Raw genomic sequence first — 20,814 nt, forward strand, 5'->3', positions numbered from 1 at the left:
ATGCATTGAGTCAATGCTGATTGGTCAGGGCTGTGTTTGACTTGTGCTGGCTCTGCACCTGATCTGCCTCCTTGGCAATCTCAGCCAATCCAATGATTTTCTGTGTGAAAGCATTGTGATTGACTCAGAACACCACTTCTGATGATGTCAGCCAAGCAGGCAGATCAGTGGCAGAGCCAGCAGCCAACTCATGTAAAGGTACAATTTTACTATATTTAGGAGGGTAAAGGGGGAGGGGAGCAGGGAGGCTAGATGCTGTTTTTAACACTATTTTGTCAGGAATACATGTGTTCCTGACCATATAGTGTTCCTTTAAGCTCTGTCCTTGTCAACTACCTTGCTATACGTAAGTAGCTGTAGTTCCTATTTTTCCCATTATATTTTATGGAACTAGAGCACTCAGAGGAAAAAAAAAATGGTATATAGAAGCAGATTAAAGTTTGCTTTTGATGAAAGATCAATGCTAAGACTAGTAGAATACAAGGTTATTTTTGATATTCGAGTTTACATTTCTTAGCCAGATTCAGGATAAACTCTCACGGAAAAGATTAAGACGGGTATTAGAGAGCTGCCTGGTTTCTGTAAAACATTAATTAAGATGCACAGGTCTAATTTTTTCATTATTCTGTTTCTAAGTATGTAAATATTTTGTTTTTGCAAACTTAAATGCAGTACAAAGACATATTTTAAACGACTGAACACATTTTCTACTCCATCTCCTTAATGGGTTTAACACAAAGCACTATAGGATACTAATAGTATATGCAGAAGAACCACATGGTGGGACTGAGTGTCATTGTCCCTTGGATGTATATATGCTGGCTACTCACTGCCATATTAAAAAGTCAGTAGCAGCAGAATGGTCAACATAATCAGGGCTATTCATAAAACATGATGTGATGCAAATATCCAAACTGCAATTTCAAGCAACATTTTAAATTTTTCGAGATTAAACATTAAGGCACTAAGGATTCGAAATAACTTAATCTTAAAGAAGTTGTTTTGGGGCATAGATGCTGCCCATGAAGTGAAAAAGATGAGAGAAAGAGAAAATGGGATGGAATGAATTGCACATTTAGCCCGTCAGCTCATATTCATTGAGCTTTTTAAATTGTATTTCTTCACTGGATTCTTTTGTGTCCAATCCATCTCCATGAGGATCCGTGAGAAGTCTGTTGGAGGAGCTGTGTGTTCTCAATGTTTTTCTATGAAAAGCATTTGATCAGACAAATGTCATCAAGTAGACCGATCAGGCTGCAAGGAGGAGTATACTAGTCTGCTAGCATGTACTCAAATGGTCATATGACAGCATGCTTAAAGAAAGTTCCCGGACATGAAATAACAAAATATATGCACATGAGCTAACATGCTTTGTGTGCAATTCATAAAGTGAGATGTCTTTTTTTAGCACTGGGGGTATCTAGTGTAGAACTTTTTTAAGCCACCCACCTAAGTCAAGGCACGACAACTAGTTGAATTTTGGATACAAATCGTTGCCCTCCCTCTAATCTGAAGATTATATTAACACCTGTGTGTTATAAATGTATAAATTATTTTGACCAACTCTATAAAGTTGGTGCTTATAATCAATCTCCTTTAATGCCCTCTTAATATCATCTGTCAAGAGCTTGATTTTTTCATTGCAGATGGGAACTAGTTGTATAATTTTTAATTTATTTTACATGTGATATATAAACACCCTTATTCAGGATTTGATGATCAATCTTGCTTTCAAAATGGTCTGAATAGAAGTTATAAATAAAATTATAATTATTATTATGTTATAGAAACATAGAAAAATAGAATGTGACGGCAGATAAGAACCATTCGGCCCATCTAGTCTGCCCAATTTTCTAAATACTTTCATTAGTCCCTGGCCTTATCTTATAGTTAGGATAGCCTTATGCCTATTTCAAGCATTCTTAAACTCCTTTACTGTGTTAACTTATAAATTACATTTTTTTCAAACTAACTATTAGGGAAATTACAAACTTGTGCAATATTCAACAACACGTTAATGTTTTCCAGCATCAGTTTTATCACTTTCAGATTGATCTAAAATCAAGCATTATACATTACCCACTCACAATTTGGCAATGTGAAAATAAATAGAAGGTAATTTCGCCTAAGATAGTTAAAAAGTATAGAATTTCATGTTATCTTTGGGTTCCACACTTGTGTATTTGTGCCAATTGGATCCATCATCCCTCCTTGTATCTCTACTTTCTGGTGCTTGTATCGGAGAGTTTACCTTTTGATTATCTTTACCTTCTACCTTCTATTTATTTTCAAATTCCGCTCTCATGATTGAAGAACCCTCATGATTTAAGTTGTTTGTGGCTTCCCATCATCCCTGCAGTGTTGTTGCTCAATTATCTGCTGTTAAGGAGTTAAATCACTTTATCTATGCAGTCCAAGTCACACCTCCCTGCATGTGACCTACAAAGCCTTTCCAAACACTTCCAGTAAAGAGTCATCTAATGTTTACACTTCCTTTATTGCAAATTCTGTTTAATTTAGATTTTATTATCTCCCGCTCTGTTAATAGCTTGCTAGACCATGCAGGAGCCATTGTATGCAATTAAAGTTCAATTTACAGAGCAGGATATATATATATATATTTTTTTTTTTTTAAATTCTTTATTTTTGTTGTGCATGTTATACATAGGAATGGCATACGCCACAACAGCGTGCTTAAAAAACATTGGTAGGTCGAACAGTGGCAAGAGTAAACGCACAGGTTTATATAATAAGACCAATCAACAGTTTGGTAGAGCAGCGGAATCATAATATTAAGGCGAGAAGGCCAGCTCATAACAATGCTAGGTTGGTTATGTTAAAACAATTGTAAATTGCACATGTTTGATTATTAATTATCATGACTTGGTAGCCGCTATCGTGAGGTATAAAGTGGCAAGAGAAACCGGTAAAATTGAGTCCATAAACAACAGTGAGACAACAGCTCATGCTGTAAGTACTCTAAAGGAGAATGTATAATTGGGTAGTCAGGGTGAGCGTGCAACACGGAAGCAGGGTAGCGGACAGTGCCTGCCAAACATTCCGTTGGCTGCAACAAACATCCTGATGTGCATAAGATTCACTTTTTATAGGTTAACAATAGACGCCTAGACAGCGCATCGCAGGATCCGCTAACATTACATAGTGACATTATACTGCTCACTAGTTTGCGAGTGTGTCTAAGCAGTGAGGTTGAAATAAAATCCGAATAACTGAAATATAGAACGATAACTGAAGTATATACAAACAAGATACAATAAATGGATGATGCATGGCCATGTAAGATCATCTTTGCTAGTTTAGGTGTACAGCATTAGCGCATTTGTGGTGTAGCATTAATTGACCACGGAGAGGGGCACAGATACTTCGAATTGTGAGTGTTTAGGCAGCAGGGTGTTGATGACACCAGTTGGCAACACAGTGGTGATACCCAGTCAGTGTGGGTGATTTGTGCAACTGTCATTAGGCTATCATAGCGCAGGTTGAGGTGCCTATGTAAGTGTTTAATGTTTCGGGGTGATGTAGTATGCAACATACCACGTAATCTGCTCCAGAATGTTGTAGCGTTTGTCGTGCTAGATAAGTTGCTCAATTGCAGTGTAGCGTGCAACATGCTGGCTGACGTGCTTATACTTAAGGGTAAGGCTGAGCTTGTGGGATATCTCGTATGCCTATGTCAGATGGGCTATTACATGCTAGGCGGCTTACGCACTTTTAAATAAAGAGCTAACTGGTTAGGTATCCTGCGTTCTCAAGAATAGAAGGCACTATGCAGGTTAACCTGCTCGGTCCTAAAAATAGAATACGTTCTACGTCAAAATAGAATACGTTATATGAGGCAGTTCGCATAGTAGGAAAGATGTGAATAACATGCTAGGCTACTCGCATAGTTGAAAAGTAGAATACAACCCATTATAGTACTGTCACAATTTGGGATAGAGTATACCACTCCAGTCTGTGCATTCTCCAGGGCCCGGTGAACTTAGTGTTGTGTTCACGAGGTGAGTTCGGCTGGGTTGAGACTATGGGTGTCCCATTGTCTCTACGTTGTGACTGCTGCATAAGCCTCAGGAGTGGAACTCTGAGGTATAAACGGGGCGCTCCGATCTGGATCCCAAGTATGGGTGTGGTCGGGGGAGCTGTTGTTGCCCGTGTTGGCTGGCCCCGCCGGGGTCAGTTCAGGAGCTAGAGGAAGGCCGGGGCGTCCCGTATATCCTGGATGCTGTGTGTGGTCGTTCCTCTCGTGACTGATAGAGTCCTGGGGGGTCGCCACCGGTAATCCATTCTGTGGGCACAGAGAATTAAGGTGAGTGGTCTGAGCGATCTGCGCCACGCCAAGGTGCTGCTGGACAGATCCGGGTAAAGTGAAAGTTCCATATTCTCAAATCTGAAGGGGGTCTTGCCTCTGAAGGCTGAGAGAATTGTCGCTTTGTGTCAGCTGTTGCGGAGGCTCATGATGACATCTCTCGTGGCAGTGTTTGGCGCGTTCGATTATTTGGGGATTCTGAAGATTCCTTCTGGGGTGATCGTGGCACGCTGTCCTTGTGGCAGGATTTCTAGTAGCATGCGCTCAATTAGTTTAGGCAGTTCGGCCTCAGTAATGTCCTCATGAACTCCCCTGATTTTTATGTTGGAGGCGCGCCTGGCGTCCTCCAGTGCCGCGAGGCGATGTTCATATTGCCAGTTCTGTTGTTCCAGGCCTTGCACCGTGTGTTGTAGCACGGAGATTTATTGAGCTTGGGATAGCGAGGAGCCTTCCAGTGTGGAGATGCGGCCTGTCAGGCCTTGTAGTTCTGCACGAAGCGCTGTGACTTCCTCGTGGAAGCTGCATTTCAGGTCTGCCATTAACGCCTTCATAACCGCTACGGTGAGCAGTTCTGTATCTACTCCTTTGCCACGGTGTTGTGTCTGTCGTGGTGGATCTGGGGGCTGTAGATATCCCCCTTCCTCTGCATCGGATAAATCCTCGGAGAAGTCCGAGCACCCTCCGTGTTGGGCCGCCATATTGGCTTCAGTGGCTCCGCGTGCATGCATCCACATTTCCCCGATCGTTAGTCCCGAAGTGGGCTTGTGTGATGCCGTTTTTTTTCCCCTTTCTCCCCATTAGGTCTTGGGGTGTTTGCCTGTGAGTAAGAGGGATAAGGGGGGGTATTTCAAGCGTTTTTCGCAGTTTGGGGCTCGGAGCTCCGTTTGCATGCGTCTGGTTGCTTCAGCGTTCAAGCTCTGCCCCCAGGATATATATATATATATATATATATATATTTTTTTTTTTTTTAAATTCTTTATTTTTGAGTGCACGGTTAGACAAGACATCTTGCTCCGCCACAGTAGCTTCATGAGCATAGATAAATCACGGTAGTGTTACATTTATGGCATTTGAACAGTGCACAATTTTTATATTTGCAGAAACAGAACATAATATATTATCAGTTACGCATTATAACTAAATAAACACAATGCCTGAATATAACTCCAGACTACAGGGCGCCACAACCACTAGAGTATATATAAATGCCAAAAATGAATAAATGACAATGGGTGGAAATCCAAACAATCCACTTTATTAGGAACAATAAATAAAATAGTAAAATATAACCTGCACAATATATGCAGGAAAAAACAATACAGAATATTAACAGCCAAATTGGCCAAGAACCCCTAAGGACAGCAGCTATAAACTCACAGAAGCCTTCAAGTATAATAAGGTGCCAAGTGCTAAAGTGCAAAAATGCAAAGTGCTTGATGTAACTTCAAAATTGGACACCAATACTGAACAACAAAAAGTGCTTACAGGAGACAGAAAAAACTGCTGTGCCGAAAGTGCAGGGATCTTGTAGGTGCTCAACGCGTTTCGTCGATCTCGACTTCCTCAGGAGCTTGCAATTTTTGGCATTTATATATACTCTAGTGGTTGTGGGGCCCTGTAGTCTGGAGTTATATTCAGTCATTGTGTTTATTATGTTATATTCAGGCATTGTGTTTATTATGTTTAGAGGTTGGGAGTGACCTCGTGACAGTGGCCTGCCTACACTAGCTTTGTGACTTATTATCACCTCCACCACCCACCTATTTACTGTACGCACTATAACTAGATTTGCTCGCTTTGTCTACGTTTAGTATGGAGAACATGCATGCTAAATAAAATTAGTTCTTGTATATTAACGGTTGAAAAATATAAAGTGAGAGCTTAGATTAAGAGTACAAGTAATTCCGCTTAGCTACGCTGGCATCTTAAGATATGACAGGTTTACATTGTGTTCTTCCTAACCACCTAGAAGGGATCGTCGCTTTGCCCATCGATTGGTGACGTGGTTTAGGGAAAGGTAGGAGTAGAAAAAACATGCTAAGACATCGCTTTAGAGGATTAAGTCAAGGACATATGGTTCAGTGCTTAGTGTGTTAAGACAAAGTAAAAGGAAGACAGAGTGGGTCTGATATACTACCAATAATTAATACACAGGATAAGAGCAGTATTTAAACTAAAGGCATGCTTAATAACATAGATTAGTAAACTGCAGGTTACAGTAAACAGCGTTAGGTGTAGGTAGCTCCGCACTTTTTAGATTGACCACCAGGGGGCAGCGAGCCACTAAGCTTGCCGGGTAGTGCATATTTTCAGGCATAGACAGGTGTAAATGTTTGCCCTCCGGTGATAAAATCATCTGTGTTACACTCATATATGATATTAAAAAGTCAGTGCAAAACCCAAGTATATACAGTACTCTGCAGGATCATCTTTCTGTATGGTTAGCCTCCGCTTGGTTGCTGTTGCATCTGTGCTGGGTCGGCTGGCTTCTCAGCCCTCTCTGGGTCGCTTGTGTTTCCCGCTGGGTGCTAGATTGTTTCGGTACTTGCTGGTCATGTGTGAGTTCGTTGTTATGCTTTGTTAGCTTCAGCCTTGGGGACCTGAGGGAGCCTGCGTGTTGTGCCCGCTCTGTGTGAGCAGAGTGAGAGTCCAGGTAAGATGGGAGCACTTTCTCCGGTTGTTGCAGGCTGAGTGGGTGCATGGTCGGTCCTCCGGCAGAGGAGTCACGCTGGGATGAGTGCTGTTTAGGGTTCTGCCCCTCCGGTGCAGCTGTGGTCTCCCGCCTGTTCGGGTCTCCCATGCCTCTAGGTGCTGGCCCGAGTGACTGCGAGGGCTGTGTTTGCCGCTTCCCTGTGTGGGGATCGGGAGGTAGGAGCCATTTTGGTGAGATCGAGAGGAGGCAAGAGGACTTCCGCTCACCGTCTGCACGCATGGCGACCGCCATTTTGGAGGCAGCGGTCGGGCTTCTCTGCCTGAATTGCGGGGTCACAGCCAGAGTGGGGACCGGGATCACCCCCCCGGTCCATAGGGGGGGAACGGAGCCGGACCCGCGCCGGTCTGTACCTTTGGTCTGGATCTGTGGTGCAGGATAGTGAGGCAGCGGCCGTCTGCCTCACTCACCGCTGAAGAAGGCCCGGGTTGGGGCAACCGGTTCCTCTCCCCTGGGGGACTGAAGCTCCGTGAGCCATCCTCTCCCCAGGTCCAGCAGTCCCTCGGCTCTGGGTAACTTCGCCGTCGGCCCGGTTTGGGGCGATAAAACGTGTTTTTTGCGATCATTCCTTATCGTGGGCCAGGAGCCGGTCCGACGTGCGACCGTCCAGCTTGGCGGCCCGGCCCCGCCCCCCATTTTTAATGAGTTTTTTTATGAATATTTTTAATCTGATTGAAAATGAAAACATCAAAGTCATGGGAGGTGTGGTTAGGACTGCATAAGTAATATTAACTCCTAAATAGCAGAGGATTGAGCAGTGAAACTTCAGAGACATGATCTATACATGATCTATACACAAACACTGCTTCATTGAGCTATGGTTGTTTTGGTGACTTTAGTGTTTCTTTAAGGAAGCAACTGGACCACAATTCACACTGCCCTAACACATTATTTTGACTGCATAAAATGCCACAACCAGCCATTTCCTCCTAGACCTTTTCACATATTGGGAATTTACTATGTAATTATTGAGGAGCCATGGCCTATCCTCACCTTCCCTTAATTATGTATAAGGAGGTGACATAACATGTCCACACCTTCTGACCCATGCTATTCCATTGAAGCTTCAAGTGTCTAACCCATTCTCAACTCTTTGTAACTCTTTGTCCTTCATCAAGGTGACTGACATGGAACGTGGTCTGGATATCTCTGAAAACCCTTTCTTTACTCTTTGGAGGTCACAAAGCCAATGCTCTGCTCTTTTCTCCATACCTGTTTTTACCTACACTTACGTGGCCATTATGGCCTATTTGTGCTTCCTTTAAGAGATTGAGGCATGTAATGTAACCCATTTTTTACATGTCTTGGTCTCTCTCCTAACCTGTTTCTGCCTATATAGAAAAGCGTGAACCATGGATAGTCTTCCACTTTTAACCCCAAATTGTCTATGTGGAAGAGAGTATGATTTGACATGCATTCCTAACTTTTTCTTGCCTCCATGGATGCAACTGAGCCACGGCCTGACCTCCATTTCTAAAACCTTTTTGCCTGCATGGAAGTGGCTGAACCAACCTTTATTCCTCCTGTTAAGATTCTTGGTCCCTTTCTTCCCGGCTGGTTCTGTTTTTGTCTATGCATGTGGTGAAAGACTTATCCAGAAAAGACAAAAGTTCCTTGACAAGTAAAGACAAAATGTCAGATCACTAATCACCCAGACAAAAGTCACAGTGAAGAGTGCTTGGCCCAGACTTAATTAATTTCTCTGCTTGTTGCTTCTGGGGAATCAAACATGAATTCTTAAGCTTTTGAAAAGTCTTACACATTTAGTTGGTGACTGGGTCTCAGCTACATTGTAGTAAGGTGACCTGACAGAGTTCTTTGTACGACTGTAATCTCTGCCATACTAGTGAGATCGTAGCTAAGGGATTTTATTGTATGTGGAATATTGACTTTGACAAAGTTTGTTTTTTAATTAAATGTAACCATTTGGCTGAACGTCGGTGGTTAAAGTTTTGATTCTGTATAAAAGGTCCATAGACATCTAATTGTTAATTCTGCTATATTTACTTATTTTTATATTGCCTTAAAACATGATTATGTTTATTAGACAAGAGCATGAAACCTTTGACGTGTCAACAAAATAAGTTTTGTATAAAAACAGAATTTGAACAACAACACACTTGCATGCAAAGACAATATACAGACAATGATTGATATGTCTTTATATTATTGTATCCAGAAAACACGTTACTAGATACCGGTAGATGAATGCAGAGTAAAAATGTTGGGAAGGTAAATATGCAAATGTGTAGGGGAAAAAGTACCAAAATTTGAGAAACCAGCAGATATATTACTTGGGTTCCATTTTGATTACTTAATTGTTAGGATTGGTGTGTATATGTGTGCGTAAAAAGAGCAAATTCTGTTTCGTGATTTTGTGATAAAGGCTAAAACCATATCAACTACCGTATGTTTAAAATAGTAGGTGCAAGAATGCTTGCTAAACTCCTACAGATTGTTAAATAGAATGTTCTGTGTACGGAAATATTACAGAATACTGGACTTGTTAGATATTCTGTCAGCGTATTTAAAGCAATTAATCGGTATGCACAAGCTGCAATCTTCACTATAGAGATGCTAATTTGGAGACTCATGTTGTACATTTAGAGAGCACACGGGATGAGAGCTAAGTAGCCCCAGCGTGAGATGCCAAATTAAACGGACTATACATTTTTTTATCTGTGTGTCCAATTTTACCAGCATGCCGCAGCCCGCTGCATTGAAAATCTTCCAAAATGAATATTGTGTACTCATTCTACAAGTTCGCACAGTTGACAATTTGAAATGCAACCTGAAACTCACTAAATGCTTTTTGTCTACCGAGTCTATAACCATAAAATCTGCAACCCCAAGAGCTGGATAAAACATTTTACTCTACTCCGAGCAACTGGCTACTAATTAACGTGTTATTCTTTCGCCAGAATACAAACTAAACAAAAAATAATAATATTAAATGTCAAGTTTAGAATCTTAATGTTGTGATTTATTATAATTATTATAAATAATACTTAGAACGTAGATGTAAAAAAAGTAGTTTTTTTCCCTTTACATTTTCACAACAAAACAAAAAGCCTACAATTTTTGGCTACATTTTTTAATTTAACTGTTTGTCAAATAAAGGCTTAAACATCTAAGAGTAGAATTTCTCTCTATAGCTATCGTTCACTTCTAACTAGCTTGCTTTACATTTGAGCAGTATATACCCTGAGAACAGGAAGGAATCCCTAAGCACATCTATACATCCACTGGTAATTGAAAGAATAATAGAAACACTCACCTATTTCAGTATCACACATTTGCTGCTGGGGATGAGTAGGAGCACAGCTGCAAGCATCTGCCAACTCTTTTATATGAAGGGTTAAAACAAACAGGAGTACGAAGCAGAGAGTGTGCAAAACAGTATTCATTCTGACTTGGAATGTGCAGAGAGATCAACACACAGAGTTTCTTCAGTAAAGCTTAATGTTTTGGAGCTCTGTGTTCTTTCTAAGGCTGCCCAAGGCGCAGGAATTCCCTCTTATGTTCAGTGAGGGTACAGCCTTATGCAATCGGACTTCTAATTTCAATGACATAAAAACCCTCTTATTTATGGACAGGACTTTGCTAGTCCCTCCTTCAGGGAACACACCAATCGCTGGGTAAAATCCACTTGATATTTGATTGCATAGTGGGTGTCAATCAATCAGCTGCCAATTATTTTGAACTAAATTGACGTTTTTCACTTAATTCATTTATCATCTAAACATTTTTGCAGCTTTTGAAATATACAATTTGAAAGTACATTTCTGCTTAGGAATTTCTAGAAATGTATGCTTAAAGAGGCACTATCACTTTTCTAGAATTTACACCATTGAATAAAACAATTAATATATACCATAATATTGTAAAGTGCTGCGGAATAAGTTGGCTCTATATAAATACTAGTAATAATAATAACCCTTTTCCTGACATCCTCTGCTTTTTTTTTTTTTTTTTTTACATTTATATTAACAATCTAGCAAATTACATCACCAGTTCAGACAGGGCAAAGACAGGGCAAATTTTGCAAATGGAGCACAAACCAAAACATTGACAGGGTTATTTACTAAACTGAGAATTGTCAGGAACACAAAGTTAGTTTTTAATTTAAAGGAACACTATGTAGTCAGGAACACAAACAAGTATTCCTGATCCTATAGTGTAAAACACACCAACTAGCCCCCTGACCCACCTTTTTCTCCTAAATATAGTAAAATCTTACTTGTATTCAAGTCTGCAGCTGTTGTCTCTGCCCCTGATCTGCCTCCTTGGCTGACATCATCAGAAGTGTTGATCTGAGCCAATCACAATGCTTTCCCATATGATTGGCTGAGCTTGTCAAGAGGCAGATCAAGGGCAGAGTGCCAGGAGAACTCTTGATCCAGCACGCAGAATAGTATCACACCTAGGACTAAGGATAATGTTTAACTGGACCTTAGAATGGCCTGACTTAACATACCTGAGAATAGTCAAAATACTGGCCGTGGTCAGGGACACAGAAAGAAACACAATGATGGAGAAAGCCAAAGGTCAAGGATACCAGAAATCAGGGAAGTCAAAACTAAGCCAAAGTCAAATATCAGAAAAAACACGATCAGGATAACCAGCTAGAGGAAACCACAACAGGGTACTGATAAAAAGGTAATTTGAGTTTAAGTAACCTTCCTTAGGCTGTAATTGGCTGTCTCTCACCTCTGACCCCAAAACATGCGTGTGCTTCTTTTTTTTTCTATGATGAAAAATCAGTTTTTTTTTATTAACCCCTTAACGCTGTTACGGCGTGCTATGCCGTCACGGGTTAAGTGGGCTTTAAAGCCGTTATGACGGCATAGCACGCCGTAACGGCTTGCAGCCCCAGGAGGTAAGTTATACTTACCTCCGCCGCGATCCGCTTCGGGAGGACTGCCTCACAGCCCAGGCAGCCCTCCCACGGCAAATCAGGCCCCCGGGGGCCATGTGATCGCTCTCAAAGAGCGATCACATGGCCCCCTATAGCTGGCTGTGGATCTGCCAGCAGGGGGACTGTTTGAAATATCAGACAGTCCCCCTGCTGGTGGGAAGTATAAAAAATAAATAAAAGACAAGTGTAAAAATAAATTAAATATATTTTTATATATATATAATATGTATATATATTATATGTATAATATATATACATATTATATATATGTAACGTCATACAAAGTGTATTTTAATATTAATATAAGTATATATATTAATATTAAAATACACTTAGAATGACGTTACATATATATAATATGTATATATATTATATATATAATAGATGTACATATATATATTATATATAAATACGTATAATTAAAATAATAAATAAATAAAATAATAAAATAAATAAATAAAATATTGAAACAAAATTTAATATAAATTATATATGCATATGTAATTTCATTCTAACTGTATTTTGTTATTAATATATATATATCGGTAACAAAATACAATTAGAATGACATTCTATATATATCTATATATATATAAAATACAAATAACCGCAAATATATATATATAGATAAATACATATAATTACATAAAAGATTACATTAGTATACACGTAGAATTTAAATACCTATAAATGCATATATATTAAAATTCTACATGTATATTTAAATAATCTTTTAACGTAATTATGTGATTTGATTAATTAAAATTTGATTGACATGCACGACAACACAGGGAGAAAGTGCAGAGAATTTAATTCGCAAGCACTATATTTGACCCTGTAACTCTCCAAGACACCATAAAACCTGTACATAGGGGGTACTGTTTTACTCGGGAGACTTCGCTGAACTCAAATATTCGTGTTTCAAACTGGTAAATTGTATTACAACGATGATATTTTAAGTAAAAGTGACATTTTTTGCATTTTTTACAAGCGAACTGCACTTTTATGGTCTATATTATTGTTGTAATATGTTTTACTGTTTTAAAACACTAATATTTGTGTTTAGTGAAGTCTCCCGAGAATAACAGTACCCCCCATGTACAGGTTTTATGGTGTTTTGGAAAGTTAGAGAGTCACATATAAGGCTTGCATTTCATTTTTTTCACATTGAAATTTGCCAGATTGGTTATGTTGCCTTTGAGAGCGTATGGTAGCCCAGGAATGAGCATTACCCCCATGATGGCATATCATTTGCAAAAGTAGACAACCTGAGGTATTGCAAGTGGGGTATGTCCAGTCTTTCTTAGTAGCCACTTAGTCACAAACACTGGCCAAATATTCGCTTTTTTTTGCTTTTTTCACACAAAAACAAATATGAACGCTAACTTTGGCCAGTGTTTGTGACTAAGTGGCTACTGAAAAAGACTAAACATACCCCACTTTCAATACCTTGGCTTGTCTACTTTTTCAAATGGTATGCCATTATGGGGGTAATTCTCATTCCTGGGCTACCACACCGTCTCAAAAGTAACATTACCAATCTGGCAAATTTCAATTTGAAAATGTAATGTTCTATATTTGACCCTGTAACTTTCCAAAACAACATAAAACCTGTTAATGGGGGGTACTGTTGTGCTCGTGAGACATCGCTGATTACAAATATGTGCATTTTTTTTGCAGTAAAACCTAACAGTATTATGACATTCACAGTTAAAATGTCAGATGGAAATGCAAATTAAAAAAAAAATCTTATTTTCTCACATTTTTTTTACTTTTATTCATAATAAATGATGTTCCATATATGAATAGTTAATGATAGATTAAAGCCCTGTTTCTCCTGAACAAAATGATATATAATAAGTGTGGGTGCATATAATTTGAAAGAGGGGAACTACGGGTGAACAGACATATAGCGCAAATTCCAGTTTTTGTTTACGTTTGTTTTGATCAGAACGTGCACTATTGACTCCGTCCTGAAGGGGTTAAAAAGTAAATAAAGAAACAAGCGACTTTTAACCACAAACTCACGGTGAACCTCATAAACAGGCACAGCAGACCAACGGTGACACCCGGGGACTTACCTGACCGGTTCAGCGGACTCAAAGTGGCACTCTGAAGCAGAATCAGATCTGCAGCCTACCAGCGTGCGCTGGTGTGGGAGAGGCGGCCGACCTCCCCGCCAGCGGACCAGCGGGAAGACACTGCAACGCTACAGATCCCGATTACCCCCCCCCTGCCGGTGAGGGATATCCCGGCACACGCAACCGACCAAACGACGAACACATTACTAAACCCCACATGGGGATGAATGAGCCTACGACACAACGAGACCTACTGGGCCCAAATAAAATGGCGGCGTGGACACAGCACAGGCCCAGGCCCAGGCCCACATTAATTGAACCGCCCAAGCACGCACTGGAATACATCAACCGTCTCAGTACCTACCTGTGGGCAAGATTCAAGACCCAGAGACAGGTATACCACGCAGCTATGAGAGAGGTGACGGCATGGCTTAGACCGGCCACCCGGCGGAGTCTGCAAGGGACCCCACACCGTGCCCCAAGAGCGTCCTCCAGAAGGAAGCGGAGCCAAAACTCTAAAGGGCGGGCTCAAGCAACAGGTCTCCCACACGAAGCAACAGAAGATTTCAACCAACGCAACAAGAACCAACTTGCCCAGCACTCAGTGGCCCCAACGACAAACAACCAACACTTAGCAGCGGTACAGCCACACACTCCTGCAGAAAGCAGCCCGCAACGGGATCTCACCGGCGGAGGACGAGTCCGCACTCACAAGCCGCCCGATCGAATGGCATACCCCTGGTGGCAACGCTCACGAGCACCAGAAATACTGAGAAGCCCGGGTCCGGTTAAGAGACTTTGCTACTTGTCCGTGGAGGAGATGCAGGAGCATGCAGGCAAGCAAAGATGGCGGCGACACCGTGCTCTGAAAGGTGGACTTACGAGATCTGGGGCTAGCAGCCTGCCATCCTTAGGTATCGGCTAGGCAAGCCTAAGCGCTGGACTATTCAAGGCATAGTATGATAGCCTTAGCCTTAGCATTAATAGATACCCTGCTATTAGAACGCATCACTATATGCCAGACAAATTTCAAAGCGTTATTGTTCTATTTTTTTATTTTGTTTTCTTATTGTATTTTAATTTAAAGCGTATTTTAAGCAAGCGTCTTTTAAGCTTACTTAGGCAATATTATGCATATTATACTAGGATGTAACGGCTAGGGGCAATTACGTATGGTAATAGTACAGTTGATTTACAAAATATAATCTGTGCCCGTCATGAAAACTGACCCATATTGTAACACACGCGCCAGAATTTCCGCTAGGCTACTCCTTAACGCGTGCTGTGAAGCCTTAATCAGCAATAGCCATAACTACAGACGCCAGCATACGATGTGATACACTAATGGTCAAGCAGCCTACTCTGATACCCAGTCAGAACTATGGTGCCTCCTAGGCAAACTAACTACGTGCTCTAAGACAGCTGTATAGGCTTAGTTTCAGCACCCCACTTTGCAGTCATCCTGCCATGGTCTGAATTGATGCTTAGCTCAGCCTGATATTATGTGCATCCAACATGGGGTCCACATGACCTAAACTTGCCTAAGCCAAGAAGACGGCTCCACAGGACACTTACTCGCACCTTACACATAGCCTGCACTACTGACACAACTCACTTACACCACACTCCCCCCACATGAACATTGAACACTTTAACGTTACTCTGGAAACTCATTTACTTTAAAAAACTGTTCAGTTAATCTTGTTTTATGTATCCTAATTTAAAAACGTGCATTTACCCTTGCCACTGTTCGCCTTGTATAAAACGTGTACGCTGTTGTGGCGTTTAATCTTGTAATGTACTCACCTGCACGACAAAAATAAAGAATTTAAAAAAAAAAAAAAAAAAAAGTAAATAAAAGCCCTACATACGAAATATAAACAAAACAAAATGGCAAATGCTGAATGAATTACCTTTCTTTTTTGTTTCGTTCGTTTAATAGACTCAATGCTGCAGGAGACTTAACCACCACAGCACGGAGAAAATAACACTGCGCATGCGCGAAAATAAATAAATAAATAAAAAGCGCTACCAGCTCCCTCCTTGTAATAATACCCCCCCCAATTAAAACCTATGGGGGTCACTATGACCCCCATATTAATAAAAGGGAGGTTAAATCCTGTCACAGGTCCCCCCATTACTCCATGGTGGGGAACAGAATATAACTAAAATGAGGGGACATAGTGCCCCCCGCGTCCCATAGACGGGGGGACCTAATGTCCCACCAGGTCCCCACCCAGTAGCGGCGAGTAGGGACCCTAAGTAAATAAATAATGGGGGCACCTAATGTTCCCCTTTGTCCCCACCCATGATCGGTGGGTGGGGACCCTAATTAATTAAAGGGGGGACCTAATTTCCCCCCTGATTCCCACCCATAAGCAGCGGATGCAATGGTGTATTTAGAATTTGTGCCCCCCAAATTACAATTTTCCCCAACCCTTCCTGTCAAGGCCGCACTTTGACTGACAGACGCTCACTCACTGACCGACACATACACAATCACTGACCGACACACACACAATCACTGACCGACACACACACACACACACATTCAGTGACTGACACTGACAGACCCACACTCACTCAAATTCACTGACACACACTCACATTCACTGACACACACACATTTCTCCCACTCACTATTATTAATATAATAATAAAAAAAAAATTGTAACCCACCCAGCCTCCCTACTTTTGGGATAACTGGGTGGATATTTCACCTTGGGTACAGTGGGGCTGCTGGGCAGGGAGGCGGCTGGATGTGCAGGCAGGCGGACGGGCGTCGAGGGAGCACTTTCCCCTGAGCTATCTGCCATCCCTTGCGCGCTGCAGAGTGATGGCGGGAGCCGGAATATGACATCATATTCCGGCTCCCGGTATTACTGCGGGTCGCGTGAGGGAGCTGAGCAGAGAGCTCAGGGGAAAGTGCTGCCTCGCCGCCCACCCGGGGGAGCCCAAAGGTGGCCAGCCGGCCAGTTCTTGGGCTCCCATGAAACGAGGCAAAGAAGATATTTGCCTGGGCATTTGGGGGCGGCATTTTTTGCTGCCCCCTGGAAATTGCTGACCAAGGCAAATGCCTTGTTTGCCTCGCGGCAAATACGTCCCTGAGCGGATGGGCACCCTAATTAAATAAATAATGGGGAGGACCTAATGTCCCCACCCATGAGCGAAAGTGAGGGCACAGCGCAGAATTAACTCTGCAGGGTGGGGAAAGGCTTATAAAGCCTTCCCACACTCTGCAGTTAGGCTCAGTGCGCTCTGATGGGTTGGTTTAAGCCAACCAATCAGAGTGCTCTTACAGGTAACTGAAGAGACTGACAGGTAAGTCTCTAAATTTACCTGTCACAGCACTCTGATTGGTTGGCTTGCTGTGTAATTTGACTCATGGCCCTCTGATTGGTTGCTTTCTTTTTTGAAAGCAACCAATCAGAGGGTTATGAGTCAAATTACACAGCATGGGAAAATTCCAAAGAACTTTCCCATGCTGTGTAAAATGACACAGAGCACTCTGCTTGTTTGGATTTAAGCCAACCAATCAGAGTGCTATGACAGGTAAATGTAGAGACTTAGAAAATTTATATATGTATTGGCACTCTCCCATCTCAAGTGGTGCTGGTATCAAGGTAGCCCATGAATTATACCTTAGTAATGATGTGTGATACCGCACTCTTAATATGTTGCAAAAAATGTTGTATTTATTTAGATATAGGTACTGTATTGGCAAATATTCTTACAGCAGATCTTAATAGCAGATCTGATGTATACCTATATTATTCACTTTCACAATAATAAGTAAAGGCACAGTTGCATAATCAAAGAATGATACATAAATCGAAGAAAATGCATAGAAGTATAAATGTAAGTATCCTTATAGGATACCATAATCCAAAGGAAATAGACTCATGACCCCGCCGGGGGGTACAGCACACTACTCCAGCCACCGGTTCCGCTCAGACCCTCAGTACAGCGCTACTCTCACTTCCCTCACAGCAAGCCGCCATTCAAACTGCCCCACGGGGCATGCTGGGAAAGAAACACACAAATGCAGTCAGTCACACCCCAGCTTCGAACTGCGCAGCGACTGGCTGATGGGTAGAACAAGGGACCCAGACAGGGTGAAGTCTGACTTTTTTTTCGCCTTATTTATTTGTTTTGCGTTCTGTTTTTTTATTTTTTTTTATTGTAACAGTTGCGACAGGTATTATGGATTTTTATTTGGCCTTTATTGGAGCTGAAGAAAGAAAAGAAAAGAAAAAAGACATCTAATGGTAAGTATGAACGTTTATTTTACATGGTTAGTTTATTTAGGCTCCCCACTCATGGGTGGGGGTCAGGGGAGACATTAGGTCCCCCCTTTAATTAATTAGGGTCCCCATTTGCCGCTCATGAGTGGTGACCTGCGGGGGACATTAATTGCCCCCCATTATATACTTATTTAGGGTTCCCACCTGCCGCTCATGGGTGGGGACAAGGGAGGACATTAGGTCGCCTCTTTAATAAATTAGGGTTGGGGGGCTATTTAGGGTCCCCACCTGCCGCTCATTAGGTTCCCCCCATTATTTATTCATTTAGATTGGGTGGGGACCTGTGGGAGACATTAGGTCCCCCCATTATTTAATTAATTAGGGTCCCCAACCGCCGCTCATGGGTGGGGACCAAGGGGGACATTAGGTCACCCCGTTTTTTATTAATAGCCCCCATCTGTGGGTCACAGATTAGTTATTTGTGTTCCCCATCATAAGGACCCCCTTATTGCACTTGCGACTAGGCAGCAATAGCTGCCCAGTCACTAGTACTTTTAAATTTGTTTAGAGGACATGCCAAGGGAGCCTCGGTGCTGAAAAACCTTTTATTTACTATATTATGATGAGAGCAGGGCTCGAGTCCTGCAGGAACGCATGGGAACGGCGTTCCTGCACTTTTTCCAAAGCAGGAACGCCGTTCCCAGTCCTGCAGGACCTGCCCTGCTAACTGCACACAGGGGCCATCACACGCGGCGTTCTTCTCCAGCTCTCTCAGCTTCAAATCTTGCGAGACCCGCAGCTGTAAGAGCGTTGCCACGGGTTACCATGGCAACGCTCCGCACAGGCGAGTCTCGCGAGAGTTGAAGCTGAGAGAGCTGGAGAAGAACGCCGCGTGTGATGGCCCCTGTGTGCAGCGGCTGCTACCCTCCACCGGACCACCAGGATATCCCCCCCCTCCCTGACAAGGTAAGAAGCAGGGAGGGGGGAGTAAAGTAAAAAAAAAAACACACATAAAAGTTAAAAAGCAAATGCATCCCCCCCATCATCCAGCACACACACACATAATCCAGCACACACACACATAATCCAGTACACACACACACAATCCAGTACACACACACACAATCCAGCACACACACACACAAAATCCAGCACACACACATAATCCAGTACACACACATAATCCAGTACACACACACACAATCCAGTACACACACACACATAATCCAGCACACACACACATAATCCAGTACACACACACACAATCCAGCACACACACACACAAAATCCAGCACACACACATAATCCAGTACACACACACACACATAATCCAGTACACACACACACAATCCAGTACACACACACACACATAATCCAGTACACACACACACACATAATCCAGTACACACACACACATAATCCAGTACACACACACATAATCCAGTACACACACACATAATCCAGTACACACACACATAATCCAGCACACACACACATAATCCAGCACACACACACACATAATCCAGTACACACACACATAATCCAGCACACACACACATAATCCAGTACACACACACATAATCCAGCACACACACACATAATCCAGCACACACACACACATAATCCAGTACACACACACACATAATCCAGTACACACACACACACACATCATCCAGCACACACACACACATCATCCAGCACACACACACACATAATCCAGTACACACACACATAATCCAGTACACACACACACAATCCAGTACACACACACACAATCCAGCACACACACACAAAATCCAGCACACACACATAATCCAGTACACACACACACATAATCCAGTACACACACACACAATCCAGTACACACACACACATAATCCAGCACACACACACATAATCCAGTACACACACACACAATCCAGCACACACACACACATAATCCAGTACACACACACACACATAATCCAGTACACACACACACATAATCCAGTACACACACACATAATCCAGTACACACACACATAATCCAGTACACACACACATAATCCAGCACACACACACATAATCCAGCACACACACACACATAATCCAGTACACACACACACATAATCCAGCACACACACACATAATCCAGTACACACACACATAATCCAGCACACACACACATAATCCAGCACACACACACACATAATCCAGTACACACACACACACACACACATCATCCAGCACACACACACACATCATCCAGCACACACACACACATAATCCAGTACACACACACATAATCCAGTACACACACACATAATCCAGCACACACACACACATAATCCAGCACACACACATAATCCAGCGCACACACACACATAATCCAGCGCACACACACACACATAATCCAGCACACACACATAATCCAGTACACACACACACACATAATCCAGTACACACACACACACATCATCCAGCACACACACACACATAATCCAGTACACACACACATAATCCAGTACACACACACACACACACACATAATCCAGTAC

General features: G+C 42.1%; 2 protein-coding genes across 2 annotated transcripts in view; one reads left to right on the forward strand and one right to left on the reverse strand.

The window, feature by feature from the left end:
- TIMP4 (TIMP metallopeptidase inhibitor 4) overlaps window positions 1-10,577 on the reverse strand; it is a 41,439-nt gene extending 30,862 nt beyond the window's left edge. The window contains exon 1 of the mRNA XM_063427573.1: window positions 10,312-10,577. Within this exon, the coding sequence (XP_063283643.1) occupies window positions 10,312-10,441 (130 nt within the window). The 5' untranslated portion in view covers window positions 10,442-10,577. The remainder of the gene's footprint in view (window positions 1-10,311) is intronic.
- The window catches only part of SYN2 (synapsin II), a 341,342-nt gene that overhangs the window by 172,542 nt on the left and 147,986 nt on the right, over window positions 1-20,814 (forward strand). The gene's annotated exons all lie outside the window — the stretch shown is intronic.

The sequence above is a fragment of the Pelobates fuscus genome, chromosome 7 (assembly GCF_036172605.1).
Source record: "Pelobates fuscus isolate aPelFus1 chromosome 7, aPelFus1.pri, whole genome shotgun sequence".
Taxonomy (NCBI): Eukaryota; Metazoa; Chordata; class Amphibia; order Anura; family Pelobatidae; genus Pelobates; species Pelobates fuscus.